This window comes from Epinephelus fuscoguttatus, linkage group LG20, assembly GCF_011397635.1.
Source record: "Epinephelus fuscoguttatus linkage group LG20, E.fuscoguttatus.final_Chr_v1".
NCBI classification, from domain to species: Eukaryota; Metazoa; Chordata; class Actinopteri; order Perciformes; family Serranidae; genus Epinephelus; species Epinephelus fuscoguttatus.
The window spans coordinates 25,794,365-25,809,878 of NC_064771.1; the positions used below are offsets into that span (position 1 = coordinate 25,794,365).

The 15,514-nt window shown below is 44.5% G+C and overlaps 1 protein-coding gene across 5 annotated transcripts in view; it reads right to left on the minus strand.

The window, feature by feature from the left end:
- The window catches only part of LOC125881075 (C-terminal-binding protein 2), a 147,630-nt gene that overhangs the window by 26,188 nt on the left and 105,928 nt on the right, over window positions 1–15,514 (minus strand). For 4 of the 5 annotated variants that reach the window (XM_049564026.1, XM_049564028.1, XM_049564027.1 and 1 more), the window contains one exon: window positions 4,349–4,503. In XM_049564026.1, coding sequence (XP_049419983.1) covers window positions 4,349–4,503 — 155 coding nt within the window. Of the gene's footprint in view, window positions 1–4,348; window positions 4,504–15,511 lie in introns of all 5 variants that reach the window. The other variant, XM_049564029.1, reaches the window with a different exon arrangement.

The window sequence follows — 15,514 nt, forward strand, 5'->3', positions numbered from 1 at the left end:
TGAGTGACGCAATAGCAACGACGACACACGTACCTATCCACAAAAGGGCAAAAATAACTAATATTTGTGGTTAGGTAGGTGTGTCTTAGTTGCTGTTATGTCACTCAGGAAGACGTCGTCTATGACCTTAAGGGGACAGGGGACCTTATGTGATTTAGAAATTACCTCCCTGTGTCCCCATGTCTGTGTTAAAGTCTGTATTCTACTCAAATTTACTTTCATATGAAGCATTTCTTACCTTTGAACAACTGCGAAATAAATTCAATTTACCGCATTTCTTCAGATTCCTCCAAGTTCGTAGTTATATTAAAAGGAATACACCTTATTTTCCCAACTTACCTTAAGAAACACCTCTGTTTTCTTTTGAGCCCTCCAAAAGGAGTGCAGTATCTTCTATTTTCTAAGTTTTTTCAAATTTATAGGACCCATCACTCAAATATCTGAGGTCTATACCAAAGATTGAGTCGGGGTGGCTGTGACAGTGGAGCAGCGGGCGTTCTCGATCTGTGCCCAGCATGGCCTCATTCAGTCAAAGGTGCTGCACTGCCTTCATTTCACCAAAGTCAAACTCTCGTAAATGTTCCCAGATGTTGACTCCACTTGTGACAGGTGCAGACTTTCTCCTCATTCTGGCAGTGTCCTGATTTGTCCACTTATAGGAGTTCGATCCTCAAAACACTATCAGACGTCTTTAAAATGGAAATTCACCCAGATTCTTTGACAGCCATCTTTCTATGTGTATGTAAGTATATGCATATGCGTATTATGGTGCATGTGTATACTTTTCTTTCTTTTTCTTACGTTGCTTAAAGAAAATGTTGGGAAAAAAAAAAACTTTGTCCCCCGGATATGATGTCAAGGCTGGACTACAGTGACAGCCTCAAAAATAGTTAAAAAAAGGTAAGCTAAGAATAACAATAAGAATGATAAACACATCCAGTCTGACGCTCTTTCTGAGAACGGATCTCCATGCTGTGTAGTAAGACGTAGAGCCTACACCATAGCCTGACATGCACCACCCCAGAAATTACACGTTGCAGCAATGTAGACCTCCTGTTTATTTCTGTAAGCTGAAACCAAAAATAGCGTTTTAAGTCTTGTGTGTGACTTATCCTGGCTTCATATGAGCAGAGGAAATCTCTGCTCGTCACTAGGCTAATTTACACAATGTAAAATGCCATAGGCTTGTGCTAATGACGTTAGCATGTTGTATTTGTTTGGAAAACATGTTTAGTATAAGACAGTTGTTTTGTCAGTGAACCTTGTGAGTTGTAATGGAGCCAAATTACGTAACGTTATCTTTGTTTAATGTTGCTGTTGTCCCTGGCTTTATATGAGTGGAGGAAAAGTCCGCTAGCTGCTAGGCTGATTTATACAATGTAAAATGCCATAGGCCTGTGCTAATAACGTTAGCATGTTATATTTGTGGGGAAAATGTATCCAGATAAAGACAAGTGTTTGTCTGTGAATGCTATGAGTTGTAGTGAAGCAGATTTGTATACTTGTGTTTGAAACTGTCTCTATTAAGCCATGTTTAATGTGTGTTTAATGTGTGTTTTGAATCAACTAAATTTTACAGCACCTTGAAGAAACTACACCACCAACAGCGACGTATCATCTATGGCGTAGGCTCTGCATGGAGCTGACTCACAAGTATAAATCCCGCTTAATGTGAAAGCTATGTGGCTGGGAAGTAGAGAAAGGGAGAAATCGTACTCGGGCACTGTACGAATCAATCATACCTGATATGAAAACACCTTTAGTCCATCATGGAAGAGAGGGACCTTTTCTGTTGCACATTTTTCATATAGAAGTTTTCCTTAATCAGTGAGAGGCTCTAAGAGCAAGAATGTGATATATCGTACGAGTTGTAAAATCCTCTGAGACAAACTTGCAATTATGGGCTGTATAAATAAATTCAACTTGAGTTGCACCAGCACTACAAGTTGGCAAGGTGAGAATAGAAAGTGTTTCTCCGAAAAAAAAAAAAAGGGGGTTTACATGTCACAGTTTAGGAATTATGTGCCACAATCTGTTACGTTTTTAAGGTTTGTTATTAAAACAACCAAAACCAAACTCTCCCAGGTGTAGAGAATCACAAACTGCTTGCCTCAGGATAAAAAAATAGTCTGAATTCAGAAACACTGCTCCTGTGCCACTTGACATGAACAAGGTGACCTGGCCTGTGATTCACTCCGATGTGAATCTAAACTATTCCCCCCCGTATCAGCCGCAGCCACTGTCAGCGGCGCCTCAATAACAGCTCTGCGTTCACCTCCAGCCAAACTGCATTAGCTTTCCTGTGATTAGCAGATTAGCTCTGAATTTCCATACTGCTTTTATTAGAGCAGTGCCCCACATAGGCCTACCAGATACTAGCTCAAGGTTAAAACACATAAGCATGCACAGCCAGTCAAAATGCACTCACGCAGTCTTTTAGGGTGAGCGATGGAGCTTTTTTTTTTATTTTTTTATTTTGGAGCAAAAATCTACTCTGAATGTCGTTTAGCTTAATGGAAACTCTGACCCAATCTGCAGTATATCCCCCTCTCCACTGTAACCAAAGCCTTATTGCTTTTAACGTCTATCATCTCGGATGACGCCGGAGCTTTTCTGACACGACTGCGAGGCCTCCCTTTTTGGCCTCGGCGAGTGTGAGAGACGGGGTATAATGTTGCAAAGGAGTTTCAATTTAGCGATACATGTACTGTACAGTTTATGTGTGTGTGTTTGGAGGGATTTTATGGCCATGAGGTCATCCCACTAGTGAGCAGTGTGGATGTTGTGGGGAAGAGAGCTGGTTGTAACTCTGAGAACAGACTTTCTCCACCTGGCAGGGAAGATATGCTGCTCAAAATGTTGCTTTTTTAGTGTTTTGCACCTCTAAAAGACTGATAAAAGCTTTAAACACCGCAGAGCAACATCATATTATAATGTGGAGTGTGTAATAAAGAGAAAGCTGTGATCCTTTATTGATTGCACCTTTTAAAACCACTTCAGCGGTGAAGCACAGATGTAAGAAAAATTGTTGTGTGAGTGAAGCTAACATGCTAAAAAACCAAAATGGTGAAAAAACAGCTGTACACTCTGCTGAATATGGACTTTAAAAGAATGTTTCCCTCTTCAAGATTCTTTGACACGTTATGGACGAGACAAAGTATCAATATATCATTCGCTTATGTAACCAGCAATTAGATGCAGCCCTAATCTTAACACCACAATTGGATGAACAGTCAGGCAGTGTACAATGTGATAGGCCAGTGTTGACTCTATGCCATGTGGGCTGTTGTCCAGCTTTTTACAAGCCACATGTGAGCGTGAGACGCGACAACTGTGAGAATGCTGGATGTCAGAGCGCAGGTGCTGCGTGCACGACTCGGCCTCGCTGAAGTGGCACCACAACTCGATCTTGATCTGTATTCGCCTGTGTGTTTCATCATGCCTCCATCACCCGAGAAATAAGGGATTACCGAGTACAGAGGACCTGACATAACCTCGGGGCCACTTTAATATTCCGCCCTTGACAAGCCTTTCCCATGAGTTCCTGTATTTTCTGGTGTGGATGGAAGAGAGTGTGGCAGCTGGTGTCTGGCTTGAAAACATCACACTGAAAACTCCCTGAATTATCAGCGCTGCATCTCCGCATCCGTGCAGCAGAAAGAAGAGATTGGACATTTTCAATCTACACCACCCCTCTGGGTATCTAGACTGCGAGTTATTACTGGGAACTGCTGAATATGCTGGCGAGGTGAACATTACAATCATGTTTTTCCTGATAAGGCAGTGTTAAAACAAACAAAAAGCCACCCGCTCCCCCCTTCTCCACACCGCCCAAGGTCTTTGATTGAATTGATCTCTATGCAAATGCTTGGTTTTTAATATGTCCCATTTTCATAAAAACAGCGAGAGGAAAGATGTAGCGGCTCTCACTCCGTCTGCAGATGGAGAGATAGCAGTTGGGTGATACCCATCTCCATGGCCATATATTGTTTTGCAGCCACGGCGCTGCATAAAAAGCAATAAAGAGCCTCTACAAGCCAATGTAATTACACTGCATCCCCGCCATACAAGACTCTCTATTAGAACAATGGCACTGATATAGGCATCGCGCTCTGTGCCACAGAGTGACATTAAATCATAATGAAGCCACTATATTTTAACTGGAAAGTGCGTACGGGGCCAATATAATGCGTTTCACATATCGGCACTGTGATAGGAAAAGAAAGAGGCAGACATGAGTGAGTGACAGGCTCCATCTCTTCATCAACTTTCTGGAGCAGTGCGAAAGTGAAGTGCAGTGTGTGTGTGTGTGTGTGTGTGTATGTGTGTGTGTGTGTGTGTGCTCTACCTTCTCATGTATCTCCTGTGTGGACTGAGCGTCACAGAAGGCGACAGTTGCCAAGTCTTTCAGGATGGGCATCTCCACAGTGCAGTCGCGCCCATCCAGCAGCGCCACTAGGGGGCGCGGATGCATTGGCCCGTTCATGATTTGGGGCCGAATACCTGGAGACAGATGGAGAGGAGAAGGAAATTTATTTAAGGTACGAGAGAATTAAGAAAAAACTTGCTATGAAAGCAGCTGTTTCAGCTAAAAGTGTTGTTTGGTCAGATGTCATACTCAGTGTTTTGAGGTGGTGGTTTTAGTTTCAGGGGTGGTTATCCCAAACAATCTGCATGGCAAACACCACTAGGGTTGAGAGATGAATTCCATTCCTGTCTTATGATTTGGGTGAACACACCTAGAAAGTTTTTTTTCTCTTTCCTATTCATGATACATACTTACCTGTAGCGCTGTTTAACAATCAGGATTGTTTTGGTGTGAGTTGCCAAGTGTTGGAGATGTCTGCCTTCTCGTCAATATAATGGAACTAGATGGCACTCATCTAAAAAAAACGCAACAGAGATGTCTCTTTCCAGAAATTATGACCCAACTACTCAAGATAACCCACAGACCTTGTTGTGAGCAGTTTCATGTAGAAACTATTTTCATTCTGCCGAGTTACACCTGTCAACCCTATCAACGTGTAGAGGAAAATGTGCATCTACTGCTAACTCACCTAGCACCACTGAGCTAGCTAACGTTACAGCTCAGCCAAGGAGGACTTCAGTGTTTACATCTTACTTTGTCACGAGCATGAGCCTCTCGTCCATGAATAGATGCACTCTTCCTTCTGCGCAGTGATATGATTGAAAGGAGTGGTTTGGTAGAAAGAAAGAAAGTAGTTCCTACAGCAAATCTGTGGATTATCTTGAGTAACCAGGTCATCATTTCTGGAACGAGACATTACTGTTTTTTTGGCGCTTAAAGCACCACGAACTGAGTGCCATCTAGGTCCATTATATTCCAGAGAAGGCAGGCATCTAACGGTCGATATCTCCGACACTCAGCAACCCACACCAAAACTATCTAAAAGTGATAAACAGCACTACAGGCGAGAGGAAAAATATGTATTTTTGATTTTGGGGTGAACTGTGCCTTTAAGTTGTGACACACAATCATGAAGAGTATTAAAAGAGATAACACAAAAAAAATCACGGATAAAAATAAACAAATAAGTAATGAAAAACGAAAATGGACCAGCAAAACTCCGGAATAATCACCCACTGTGCAAAGTCAAATTATTAGACTAAAAATCAGCAAGTGACACTCTCCTGCCAGCTGGAGTCGACCGTTTTCATCAGTTTTCTTGAAAATAAAAGATTCAGATGATAATAACCTCCTGTGTGTGTGTGTGTGTGTGTGTGTGTGTGTAAGTGTGCACATGTGCTGATTAGGATACAGCAGGAAGCAGGGCTTCTCCGAACTACCAAGCGTTGCTCAATAAATCAATGCGCCTACTCAAGACTGGATTAGACCACAGCCTCACTTACAGGAATCCTCTTGGTCTCATGGCTCCCAAACACTTACATCACACACTGAAACCCTGCACCCATGCACTCTATCATACCAAGAGGAATATATTCCCTCGTGTGTACGCATGACAATGGCACACTAACACGCGCACACTTTGTTCTCATTTCTCAGCTCAAGGGAGAGGATCCTTCATTTGCCTCATTGTGAGTGGAAGCAGCAGCTGTGGAACAGAAGAAGGGGGAAAAAAGAAAAACTGCGAGCTACACCTTTAGAAATGAGCTTCACTGCTGCCCTGCCTCAAAAGAGCCATGTATCATTGAAATGGAGAGCGTTAGAGAAAGCGCTACAAGCCTGAAACAAACCCACAGCCAACTCACATCTGCACTTCAGCGCACTTGACAAAGTGCGTGCTGCAATTCTGGTTTTTGTCTGCGCTCGACTCGTCCTTCTTCCCTCTCGCCACTTTTCTCACTTAAAGTGAGGAGAGCCCAGACGAGCCGAGCTCCCCGGTGGGGCGACCTTCTCACGCGTCCCCACTGAAGAAGACGTGTCGCTCTGAGAAGGCAGACAATTACGAGCCCTGCTTCATACAATGTTAACAAGAGGGGAGCATCAATATTCATGCTGCTTCTGAGCGGCGTGCAGCTCAGGAGCAAAGCCAATGGATGGATGGACCTGAGGAGGAAAGCAACTGTTCCCCACTGAGTACTAGCGCCCTAACACTGCACAGGTCATGATCTTCTCTCAGTCAGCAGCTATGGATACGTCCAAGCTGACAAAACAGGTCACAGTAGAAGAGAGCGAACCAGCAAGATACCCCCATGGGTGTTTCTGTGTGACTTCATGACTTTCTTATCTTGTGTTTTGTTGCTAAGATCAGCATCTGGATGCTTAAGTGTGACCTCACTGTGTGCATGTGTGAGTGTGAGCGCAGGTGTGTGCATCCCTTAAAGTTATCCCGAAGATTATGATGACGTCAGACTCCGGGGGTGAGATAAGATGAAGTGTGGAGGAAGGGAAAGGAGAGGAGAGGTGGAGGAGTGCTCATTAGGGACATGGGATTACTGCAGCAGAGGAGGCTGATTAGAGAAGATAAAGGTGAGATTAGGAGATTTAAGACTGAGAAAGTTGTGTGTGGCCGTTGCACAATCGGGCTGAAATGCACAGTGGGAAAACAAACAGGTGGGGAGGGCCAGGGTGGAAAAACAGCCGAGACGGAGATGAGTGAAATTAAAATGTAAAACAAGCGCGCATAAAAATAGACTAAATACTGCCTGTTACTCTAAAGAGCCCCCAGGAGACATATCAGAGAAGAAGAGGAGGATGAGAGCACGTAAACGACAGGAAAGAGGGACGCGGAGAGAGCTGACAGAAAGCGAGCAGTCCAGCAGTGCAGCCTCTCAGGGCAGAGGGAAGATGGGAGCGGAGGTGTCGCCTCCTCGTGCCTTCTGCCTATTGTCATGGTGATCACTTAACAGGCTTTGGCTGCCAGTTTTAATGCACTTTATTTTTGGCACTGCTGGCATCTGCGCAGAGAGCTGAGGTCGCAGGCGCGCACGCCAGCATCATCCTCACACTCTGGGTGCAAAGGGCAGAGGAGATGTTTTCTCTCCTGACAGACAGACAGCCCCCCCCCCCCAAACCCTCCTCCTCCTCCTCTTCCTCCTCCACCTCCTCACCCCACAGCCCACCAACCACCATCACTGCTTCCATGCCTACTTATCACACTCGCTGTTCGAGACGGGTGACATGACGGCAGGAAAGGTGAGGCGTGGCGACTCGGCTGTCTGTGCCACATCTGCAACTGACAGGATGTTGAATATTAATGGAGGCAGCTGGGCGGTGAAGAGTGAGTCCATTATACCAAACTGAGGTGAGGGTGTGGGGGAGGGTGCTCACAGCACACACATGCATACAGGTACTGAAATGATTCGCTGATTAATCAATTGACAAAAAATTAAATATATATATGATAATCAAAGAATCGTTTGTCATTAATCAATCATTGGTTCCAGCTTCTCAGATATGAAAATTATCCTCTGTTTCATATAATTATAAACTGAATATCTTTGGGTTTTGGACTAGTCAAACAAAAAAGCAATTTCCGAGCTGTGATCTATGGTGAATGACTTTATCCATTGTTTTTTAACTTTTATAGATTAAACAATTAATCCATGAGCTGTAAAAGATACACACCGATTAATCAGTAACGAAAATAATCTGTAGCTTTAACTTGACACAGAGCAGCTCTGATTTTTAAAAAGTTTAAAGCTGCATTTACAAATTTTTGGCCACTAGGAGGCAGACAAAAATCTAAACAGATACACAGAACAAAAGTTGCTTTTACGGATGAGCTAATAAAAAGTCCTACATCTGGAATACACAGAGTAACATTAGTATTCATTTGGAGCCGTGCCTCCGTCTACCAAATTAATATAAGTCCAACAGGCCTGTCACAATAATGACTTTTGGACAATTTACTGTCCCAGACATAATCGCAATAAATGATATTATTGTTACGACATCTTATGCCACTGATATAATGATAATATAATAGCGTAATAATGCTTAGAGAAATTAACTTTAATTCTTAAGAATATTCAGACATATGAAAAAAAAAAATTGCCCACCAAAAACAAAACAAAGTGACGCCTCTTGCGACCAATAAACAAGCTTAACAAAGCTCTGGGAACAGCGCCGTTACCTCCATACCCCAGCGAGAGTGCTGCTGGGGATGGACGACCAGGGAGCCGGGCGGTTTGCTGATGGATTTACGGAGTGGAGAATTAAGTTGTCGGAGGGTTAAACTACAGACAAACAGAATTTTTGGCGACTACGACGAACAGGACTGTGCCCTTTCCAACCCAAAAGTGCAGCTGCAGGCTACCAGTAGGCTACACGGTGGTATCTTTGAAGTGTTGCTTAATATTTCTTCTGACTCGCGCAATTAGGTGTGGTTGAAGACAAAAATAAAAAAGAATCATTGTACTAAAGTCTTAGACTGATTGGGAAAACCGTGCTGTTTATTCTGGCATGATCTAATTTCACCAGCTACTTGCTACTTTGCTCAAACTCAATCATTAATGCGCAGTAAAATCAAACCAATAAGATAAAAGAGGCTGTGGACTGGGGCTGCAGAGTTGATAGATTTCAGCACTCTGAGCAACCTCTTTCACATCACACAGTGACCTGATTCAAAGGTGATATAAAAAATATTGATTAAGGCGTTGCAGGTTTGCGGCATGCAAGGCCGTCCTTGACTCACAGAACAGACCCAGAACACCTGTAACCTTCTCTCTGCGTGCTGTAAGTCAGCAGTTACTGGCTTACACAGATTATAGACAGCCGTGGGTGTGCAGGTGAGAGAAGCTGTGGGTGAGGCAGTAGTGGAGAGGAGCGACTGGCAGGCTGCGTCGAAACCCTCAGGCACAAGTTAGACAGGCTGAACTCCATGAATCATCCACTGGGTTTCTCTCTGTCTCTCTGACCTTTCAGTCTCTTACTCTTTCAATCTCCCTCTCACCGACTCTTCCACCGTTACATTTCACCACCCCGTCTGCGGCGCTGTATTTTCCCAGATCTCTCCCTGTATGATAGCATCTCTCTGACAGCTCCTCCTGTCTGCCCATGTCTACCTCTGTATCTGTGTCTGCTCACCATGTACCCACCTCTCCTTCCTTTATCTCTCTTTCCACGTAAATTTCTTCCCCAACTCGGCTATCATTCCTCGGCTGTAATCACTGCCCCTCCTTTCTGTGTCGTCCTTTCACCTCAGCTGTCACTCCTTCTCCCCCTTTTCTATCATTTTCTCTCCCTCTCGCTGTCTTTCTAGGAGTGTGTATTCCTGTGTGTGTGTGTCCTCCTGTGTGACAGATTGATTCTCACTCTGCTGATTTTGATGGAGAGGAGATGATGTATGCGGGCAGGGGAAGCAGGGAGGTGACAGGCAACACTCCCTCTGTGGTACACTGACAGCGTGCACATCAAACCAGTCTTAACCAGAACCACTGGGTTTGTCAGATGCACAATACTGCAGTTCTGATAAGCGATGCATTCATGATACCCTTCTCAGCACCTCCTCTCTCTATGGGGACACTTGACGGCATGTATATAGATCTAGAATACCATTTCATGTGTTTAAATGGGTTACATGGAAACTTTAAAACAATTAACTGTATAGCACTTTGGCGTTATTAGGTTTTGCCTTCACCTGACTTTACTGAAGACGAGATGCAATATTTGTTAAGGTTTGGCCATTTCACCTGTGATTTACAGGTTAAAAAATGTCAGTTTCAAATTAGGCTAAATTTTGTTTTTCATTTTTCAAACATTTAATGTACGTGTAATGTACTTATTTAATAGCAATTCAATAGCAAGAGTACTAAAATTCATCAGGATAACTCCGTACAGTCACATGACATTTTTCCATTGTGGTACTGACGTCCTAGCCAGGTGGCAGGCAGGACAAGACGATGACATGTATATGCTACTGATATCTAGTTTTACACTTATACACCTGACAGTCTGGATCTGCAACGATTAATCGATTAGTTGTTTACTATTAAATTGAATCATTTTCTTGAGAAAAAAAGTCAAAAATTCTGACTATAGCTTTTAAAATTTCTTGTTTTTTTCCTTTTCTATGAGAGTAAACTGAGTATCACTGGGTTGTGGAGAAAACGAGACATTTTAGGTCAACTTCTTAGGTTTTGGGAAACACTGATCGACATTTTTCACCATTTTCTGACATTCTATCTACCAAAAATGTATTTGATAAATTGAGAAAATAATCGTTAGACTCGTCAACAATGTAAATTGTCGTTAGTTGCAGCCCTAATACAGTCAGAACAATCGTGTAGAGGAATTCGCTTCTCCCTACTTTGCACTTTAGATGGGGTTGCTTAGGTTACACTAGCTCTCATATTCAGGCCATGAAAGTCCTCAACATACTGAAAATACCTGGTAAAATAATTTGGACATAGTTGTTAAATTTTATGGACCATATTAACTTTTAGTCGTTGAATTTTAGCAGCACGGTGATGCAGTGGTTAGCACTGTCGCCTCACAGCAAGAGGGTTTCTGGGTCGAGTTTGCACACTCTCCCCGTGTCAGCGTGGGTTTTCTCCGGGTACTCCGGTTTCCTCCCACAGTCCAAAGACATGCAGGTTAATTGGTGACTCTAAATTGTCCGTAGGTGTGAATGTGAGTGTGAATGGTTGTCTGTCTCTATGTGTCAGCCCTGTGATAGTCTGGCGACCTGTCCAGGGTGAACCCTGCCTCTCACCCAATGACAGCTGGGACAGACTCCGGCAACCCCCGACAGGATAAGCGGAAAATGAATGCAATAAATTAACATTGAATTTTACCTCTTAAAGGTAGACAATTCTTGTTTGTCTACCTTTCCAATTCTTTGACTTGGAAGTTTGTTATGAGATTTTAGAAGCTTACATACTGTATGTCAATGTGATGCATGTTGAAATGTAATATTTAAAAAGCAGCTGAAACAGATAAATATGTCCTACATGCCCTGTCCTGGATGTAGAGGCTTTTTTTTGTCCTGCAAGTTGTGGGTGAAATATGCGAAAAGCTTAAAGAAACTCACTCCCGCCCTAGGCTATCATTTTTCTTCTTTTTGCCATACACTACTAAATCATTTTGTGCCATAAAGCAATCAGCAGAATCCTCCCAATAATCACTCACTACCCTGCTGAGTTTTACTGGCTGCACCTTCAAATTTGTTTCTCTTTCATCTCAGTTAGGGATGGGACGATATATGATTCTATCACTTTTCAAGATAATAAACAGCCCGTTGATGGTGAATTTCTATTATTAGGATATATGGTGAATACCGTGTCCAGCAGCACCAAAAGAGTCGGCTGGGCAACCAACGATAAGAGACTGCAAACACACAAACCCCCCATAAAAGATCTTAAACAAGCATCGGCACATTTCATATCAAAATATGTAATGATAGAGAGGACAGACACCAGTAAGTATCGAAAACAGACACTGCATCATATAGCAAGGACACAAACGTTCAACTCCGCTGTGACACACTCTCTCTCAGCTCTTGTTTTACAAAGACAACAGACATAAAACAGGGTGTTCAGCAGGTCAGCCATGTTCTCCGCTCCTGCGCTGCAGCCGCTGGCCGTCTGGCTACAAACACCCAGAGATTCAAAGTGAGCCATGAATCGAGCAGAGACAACAGGCGGTCACACACACACACACACACACACACACACACACACACATACAGTGCATCACATATCAACAAACGTGCACGCTGAGGGCAGGGAGGAGTGTTGGGGGGAGGGGGGGGGGTCACGTCAGAACCGCAGGAGGCAGAGTGCTCTTAATTTCACTCCTCCATTAATTAATCCCCCTCATTTCCTTTCCTCTGTGTTCTCGCTTCCTCTGCTTGTTGCTAAACTGTTGCCAGGCTGCGGATGTGAGTGTGTGTGTGATGATTTGGGATGAGTGCGTTTTCACTGAGGGAGGCAGCTGCTGTCGTGGGTTTACCTGCCAAAGGAATAACACACGTTCTCTCTCTCTCTCACACACACACACACACATACATACACACCCCCCGCTGATGTGCTCTGTCAGATCTGGGGCTGCAGCTAATTTTCTTCATTAGCGAATAATCTATAAAATCAATTAATTGCAGGGATTATAAAAATGTCAGTGGCGAATCAGCCCTTCAACAAATCCATGTCACGGGAAACCAGAGCTCAACCTGATGTTTGCTCATTTAATCTGACCGATAATCAGAAAGTGTTTGATTCACATCCTGAATCAGCCACATCCCTCTGATCTGTCTGCACCCGACAGAACAACTCACCTGCTCGACTGATTTACACTTGAAACATACAATAAGTGCAACCTTGAACGAGACTTTTGTGACAGCTGAGTCCTTGAATAAAAGCAACACATTCTGATTTCTAAAGGAATCCTCAAACGCTCACAGGGAGATTTATCATCTGGGTTACAAGATGATGAAAATGGACCTTGAAATTATATTTTTAAAACTGTTATCCATTACTGCTGGGTAACATTTTACCAAAATCTTTTCAAGTCCCCGTGATAAAAGGTGGTGAGCTCAGTTAGCAGTCTAAAAACAGAACATTTTTCTCAATTAGATCACACAACAGTCGTCAAAAATGAGAACTGGGTCACAATGAAAATTATTTTGGAAATCTAGGTCTCCAGTGAAAAGGCTTAAAACCACTTGATGTAGATTAGCGGCATTTATGAGAATTTTTTTTTGTGTGTGTGTGCGTGTGTGTGCTGGATCTCTCTCAGTCATCAGTATTTTAATCATTCCTGTAGACAAATACTTGTGGAACCCGAACCCGGCCCAGGCTGCAGGCTGCGGTTCCTGAGCCAGCAACACTTAGTCAGAGTCTGGCAGCAGGACGCAGCAGAGCGGCGCAACGGGAGATGAGGCCAGAGTTTCCATTATGTGGGGAAGGGAACGAGGAGTTTCTTCCTACCGCTGGCCTCCGCCGCTGGTGTTGTGTTGCCTCCGTGAGGGGAAGAGGGACCAGAAGGGAACAGGGACACGCAGTGGTGTTGTTAGAAAAAGGGAGGAAACATGCCGAGAATAGATGAGAAAACAGCAACAGGAGTCACTTTGGCGGTAATGGGAGACCAGGCGAGCCCTCCACCATACTATCATCATCTGCTGCCACCGGTTACCTAGCAACCCCAAGCTGCTGTTTGCAGGTGGCTCCTTCTTGACAACAAGGCTTGGGTGGGGGCGGCTGCTGCTGCTGCTGCTGCAGCTGACCGCCAACAGTTACGGCCATTTACTGTGCCACCCTGAGGATCGCTGTGCTGAAACGTGACTCGCACCATCCCGTGGTTAACACAGGCAGCCAGGCAAACAGGAGGAGGCTGTGTGCGGGTGGAGGGGTTAGTGGGGTTACAGTATGCATATGTGGCCTGTGCATCGTGTGTAGGGCACGCTAACCAATCAAACTGTTATTCCTCATAAAGTGGACTCTGCAAAACATTCAGGTCGCCACCTTCTTGTAATAAACTGTCACTGAATGCCGATTTTTGTCGTCTGAAATGGCAAATGTCGCTGGCAGTTGATTATATCAGCTGCAGCTAATTAACAATAATTCTCCCAATAACTTGCCCAAAGGCCAAACTCAAACTTGGCTGTTGTCTGGCTAATGTGCTCTCTACAATTTGGCATCTGCGCTCAGCCAAAGATAATTTGTTCTAGAAAGAAAAAAAAAAAAACTCTGACATCACTCTACATTTGTGAGTAAACTCTGTGATTTTTGCAGCTCAGCAGGACCAACAGAGTGGTGCAGAAAGTTTTCTCTGGTAAGATAGATCCTGTCGGTTTTAACTTCCCGGTTTAACTCTCATGCTTGTATCAATAATTTAAGCTTATCCACTTAATAGCAATGAATTGGGACTTTTAGTATTTGGAGCAAAGCAGCTCCAGAGATAAAATGGGTGCGAACGTAAGTAAGCGAGACAAGCTTTGGTTAAAAATGGATTTGATAAGAAGATTTTGGACTACATCATATTCAACGAAATGCTACCCTGCTCGTGTGAAATCACGTGTGTGGTGAGTGCTCATGTGGAGGCACAACTTGCAGAGGCAAAGTGAGATCTGCATGAAAACACGGACACAACAGGAATGCACTTGCATAGATGTGGCAACAAATGAATAGGAACCCGCACACAACCTTGGCGGCCTGCCAGCAGCTTGACTGTGGAGTAACGGAGAAGCTTGGCATAATGCACAGATGTGCCGTTGGGTCAAACAACACTTTGTTTTCCTCGCTGGAGTTTCCTCCCTTTAATATGGCACTCTGCCAGAGCCTGTACTTCTGGTTTACTGAGGCTGAATTACTCATTTACTACTTCCCTCACACACATACACAGGACCTGCCATAAACACACACAAACCCTTCATCTGCCTGTGACAGCGCGAGGTCACTGCATGAGTTGTAGTGGCTGAAGAGAGGGGGTAAAGCGGGTGAAGTAGGGGGGGTGGGTATAAGCACCCTTTGTTGGCAGCCTCCTCCCTTGCCCTTCCCTCCCTTCACTTTCCCAAAAGTAGCACACAAAGGCCACTTGTCCTGCACTGCCAGTGCCCCACCCCTGTCACCACCCGGCTGCCCGCCACACCAATCCTTCCCCTGCCAAGAAAATGAGCGCACGCCTGTTTTTAAATGGTGCCCTGTGTGTGCATGGGCGGGCCGGGCCCACACTCCACCACGGGACAAAAGCGGGTGTCAACAGCATCCATGGCACAACCACACCGGCCCCCCCCCCCCCCCCCCCCCCCTCCCCTCTCTGTGTTTCCCGCTCTTTTATTCTTCACCGTTGCCCCGAGCTACAGAACGCGCTCTGAGCCCAAGACCGCAAAGGAAGCGAGAAACACGGAGCCAAGTGCAGCGGCGCAGGACGGGCGGATCTCGAAAAAAATGACAACATGTTGGACTTACTCGCCCACCTTACCGACCACACAACACACCCACACCCACACACACACACTCTCCTTCTCCCTTCCTCATATCCATACTCCCCCCCTCCATCTCTCCCCCCATCCACCTACCTCCCTCCCACCTCCCACATGCCAGACTTTATTAGACATCCAGAAAAGAAAACAGGAAACATGCTGCTTGCCTG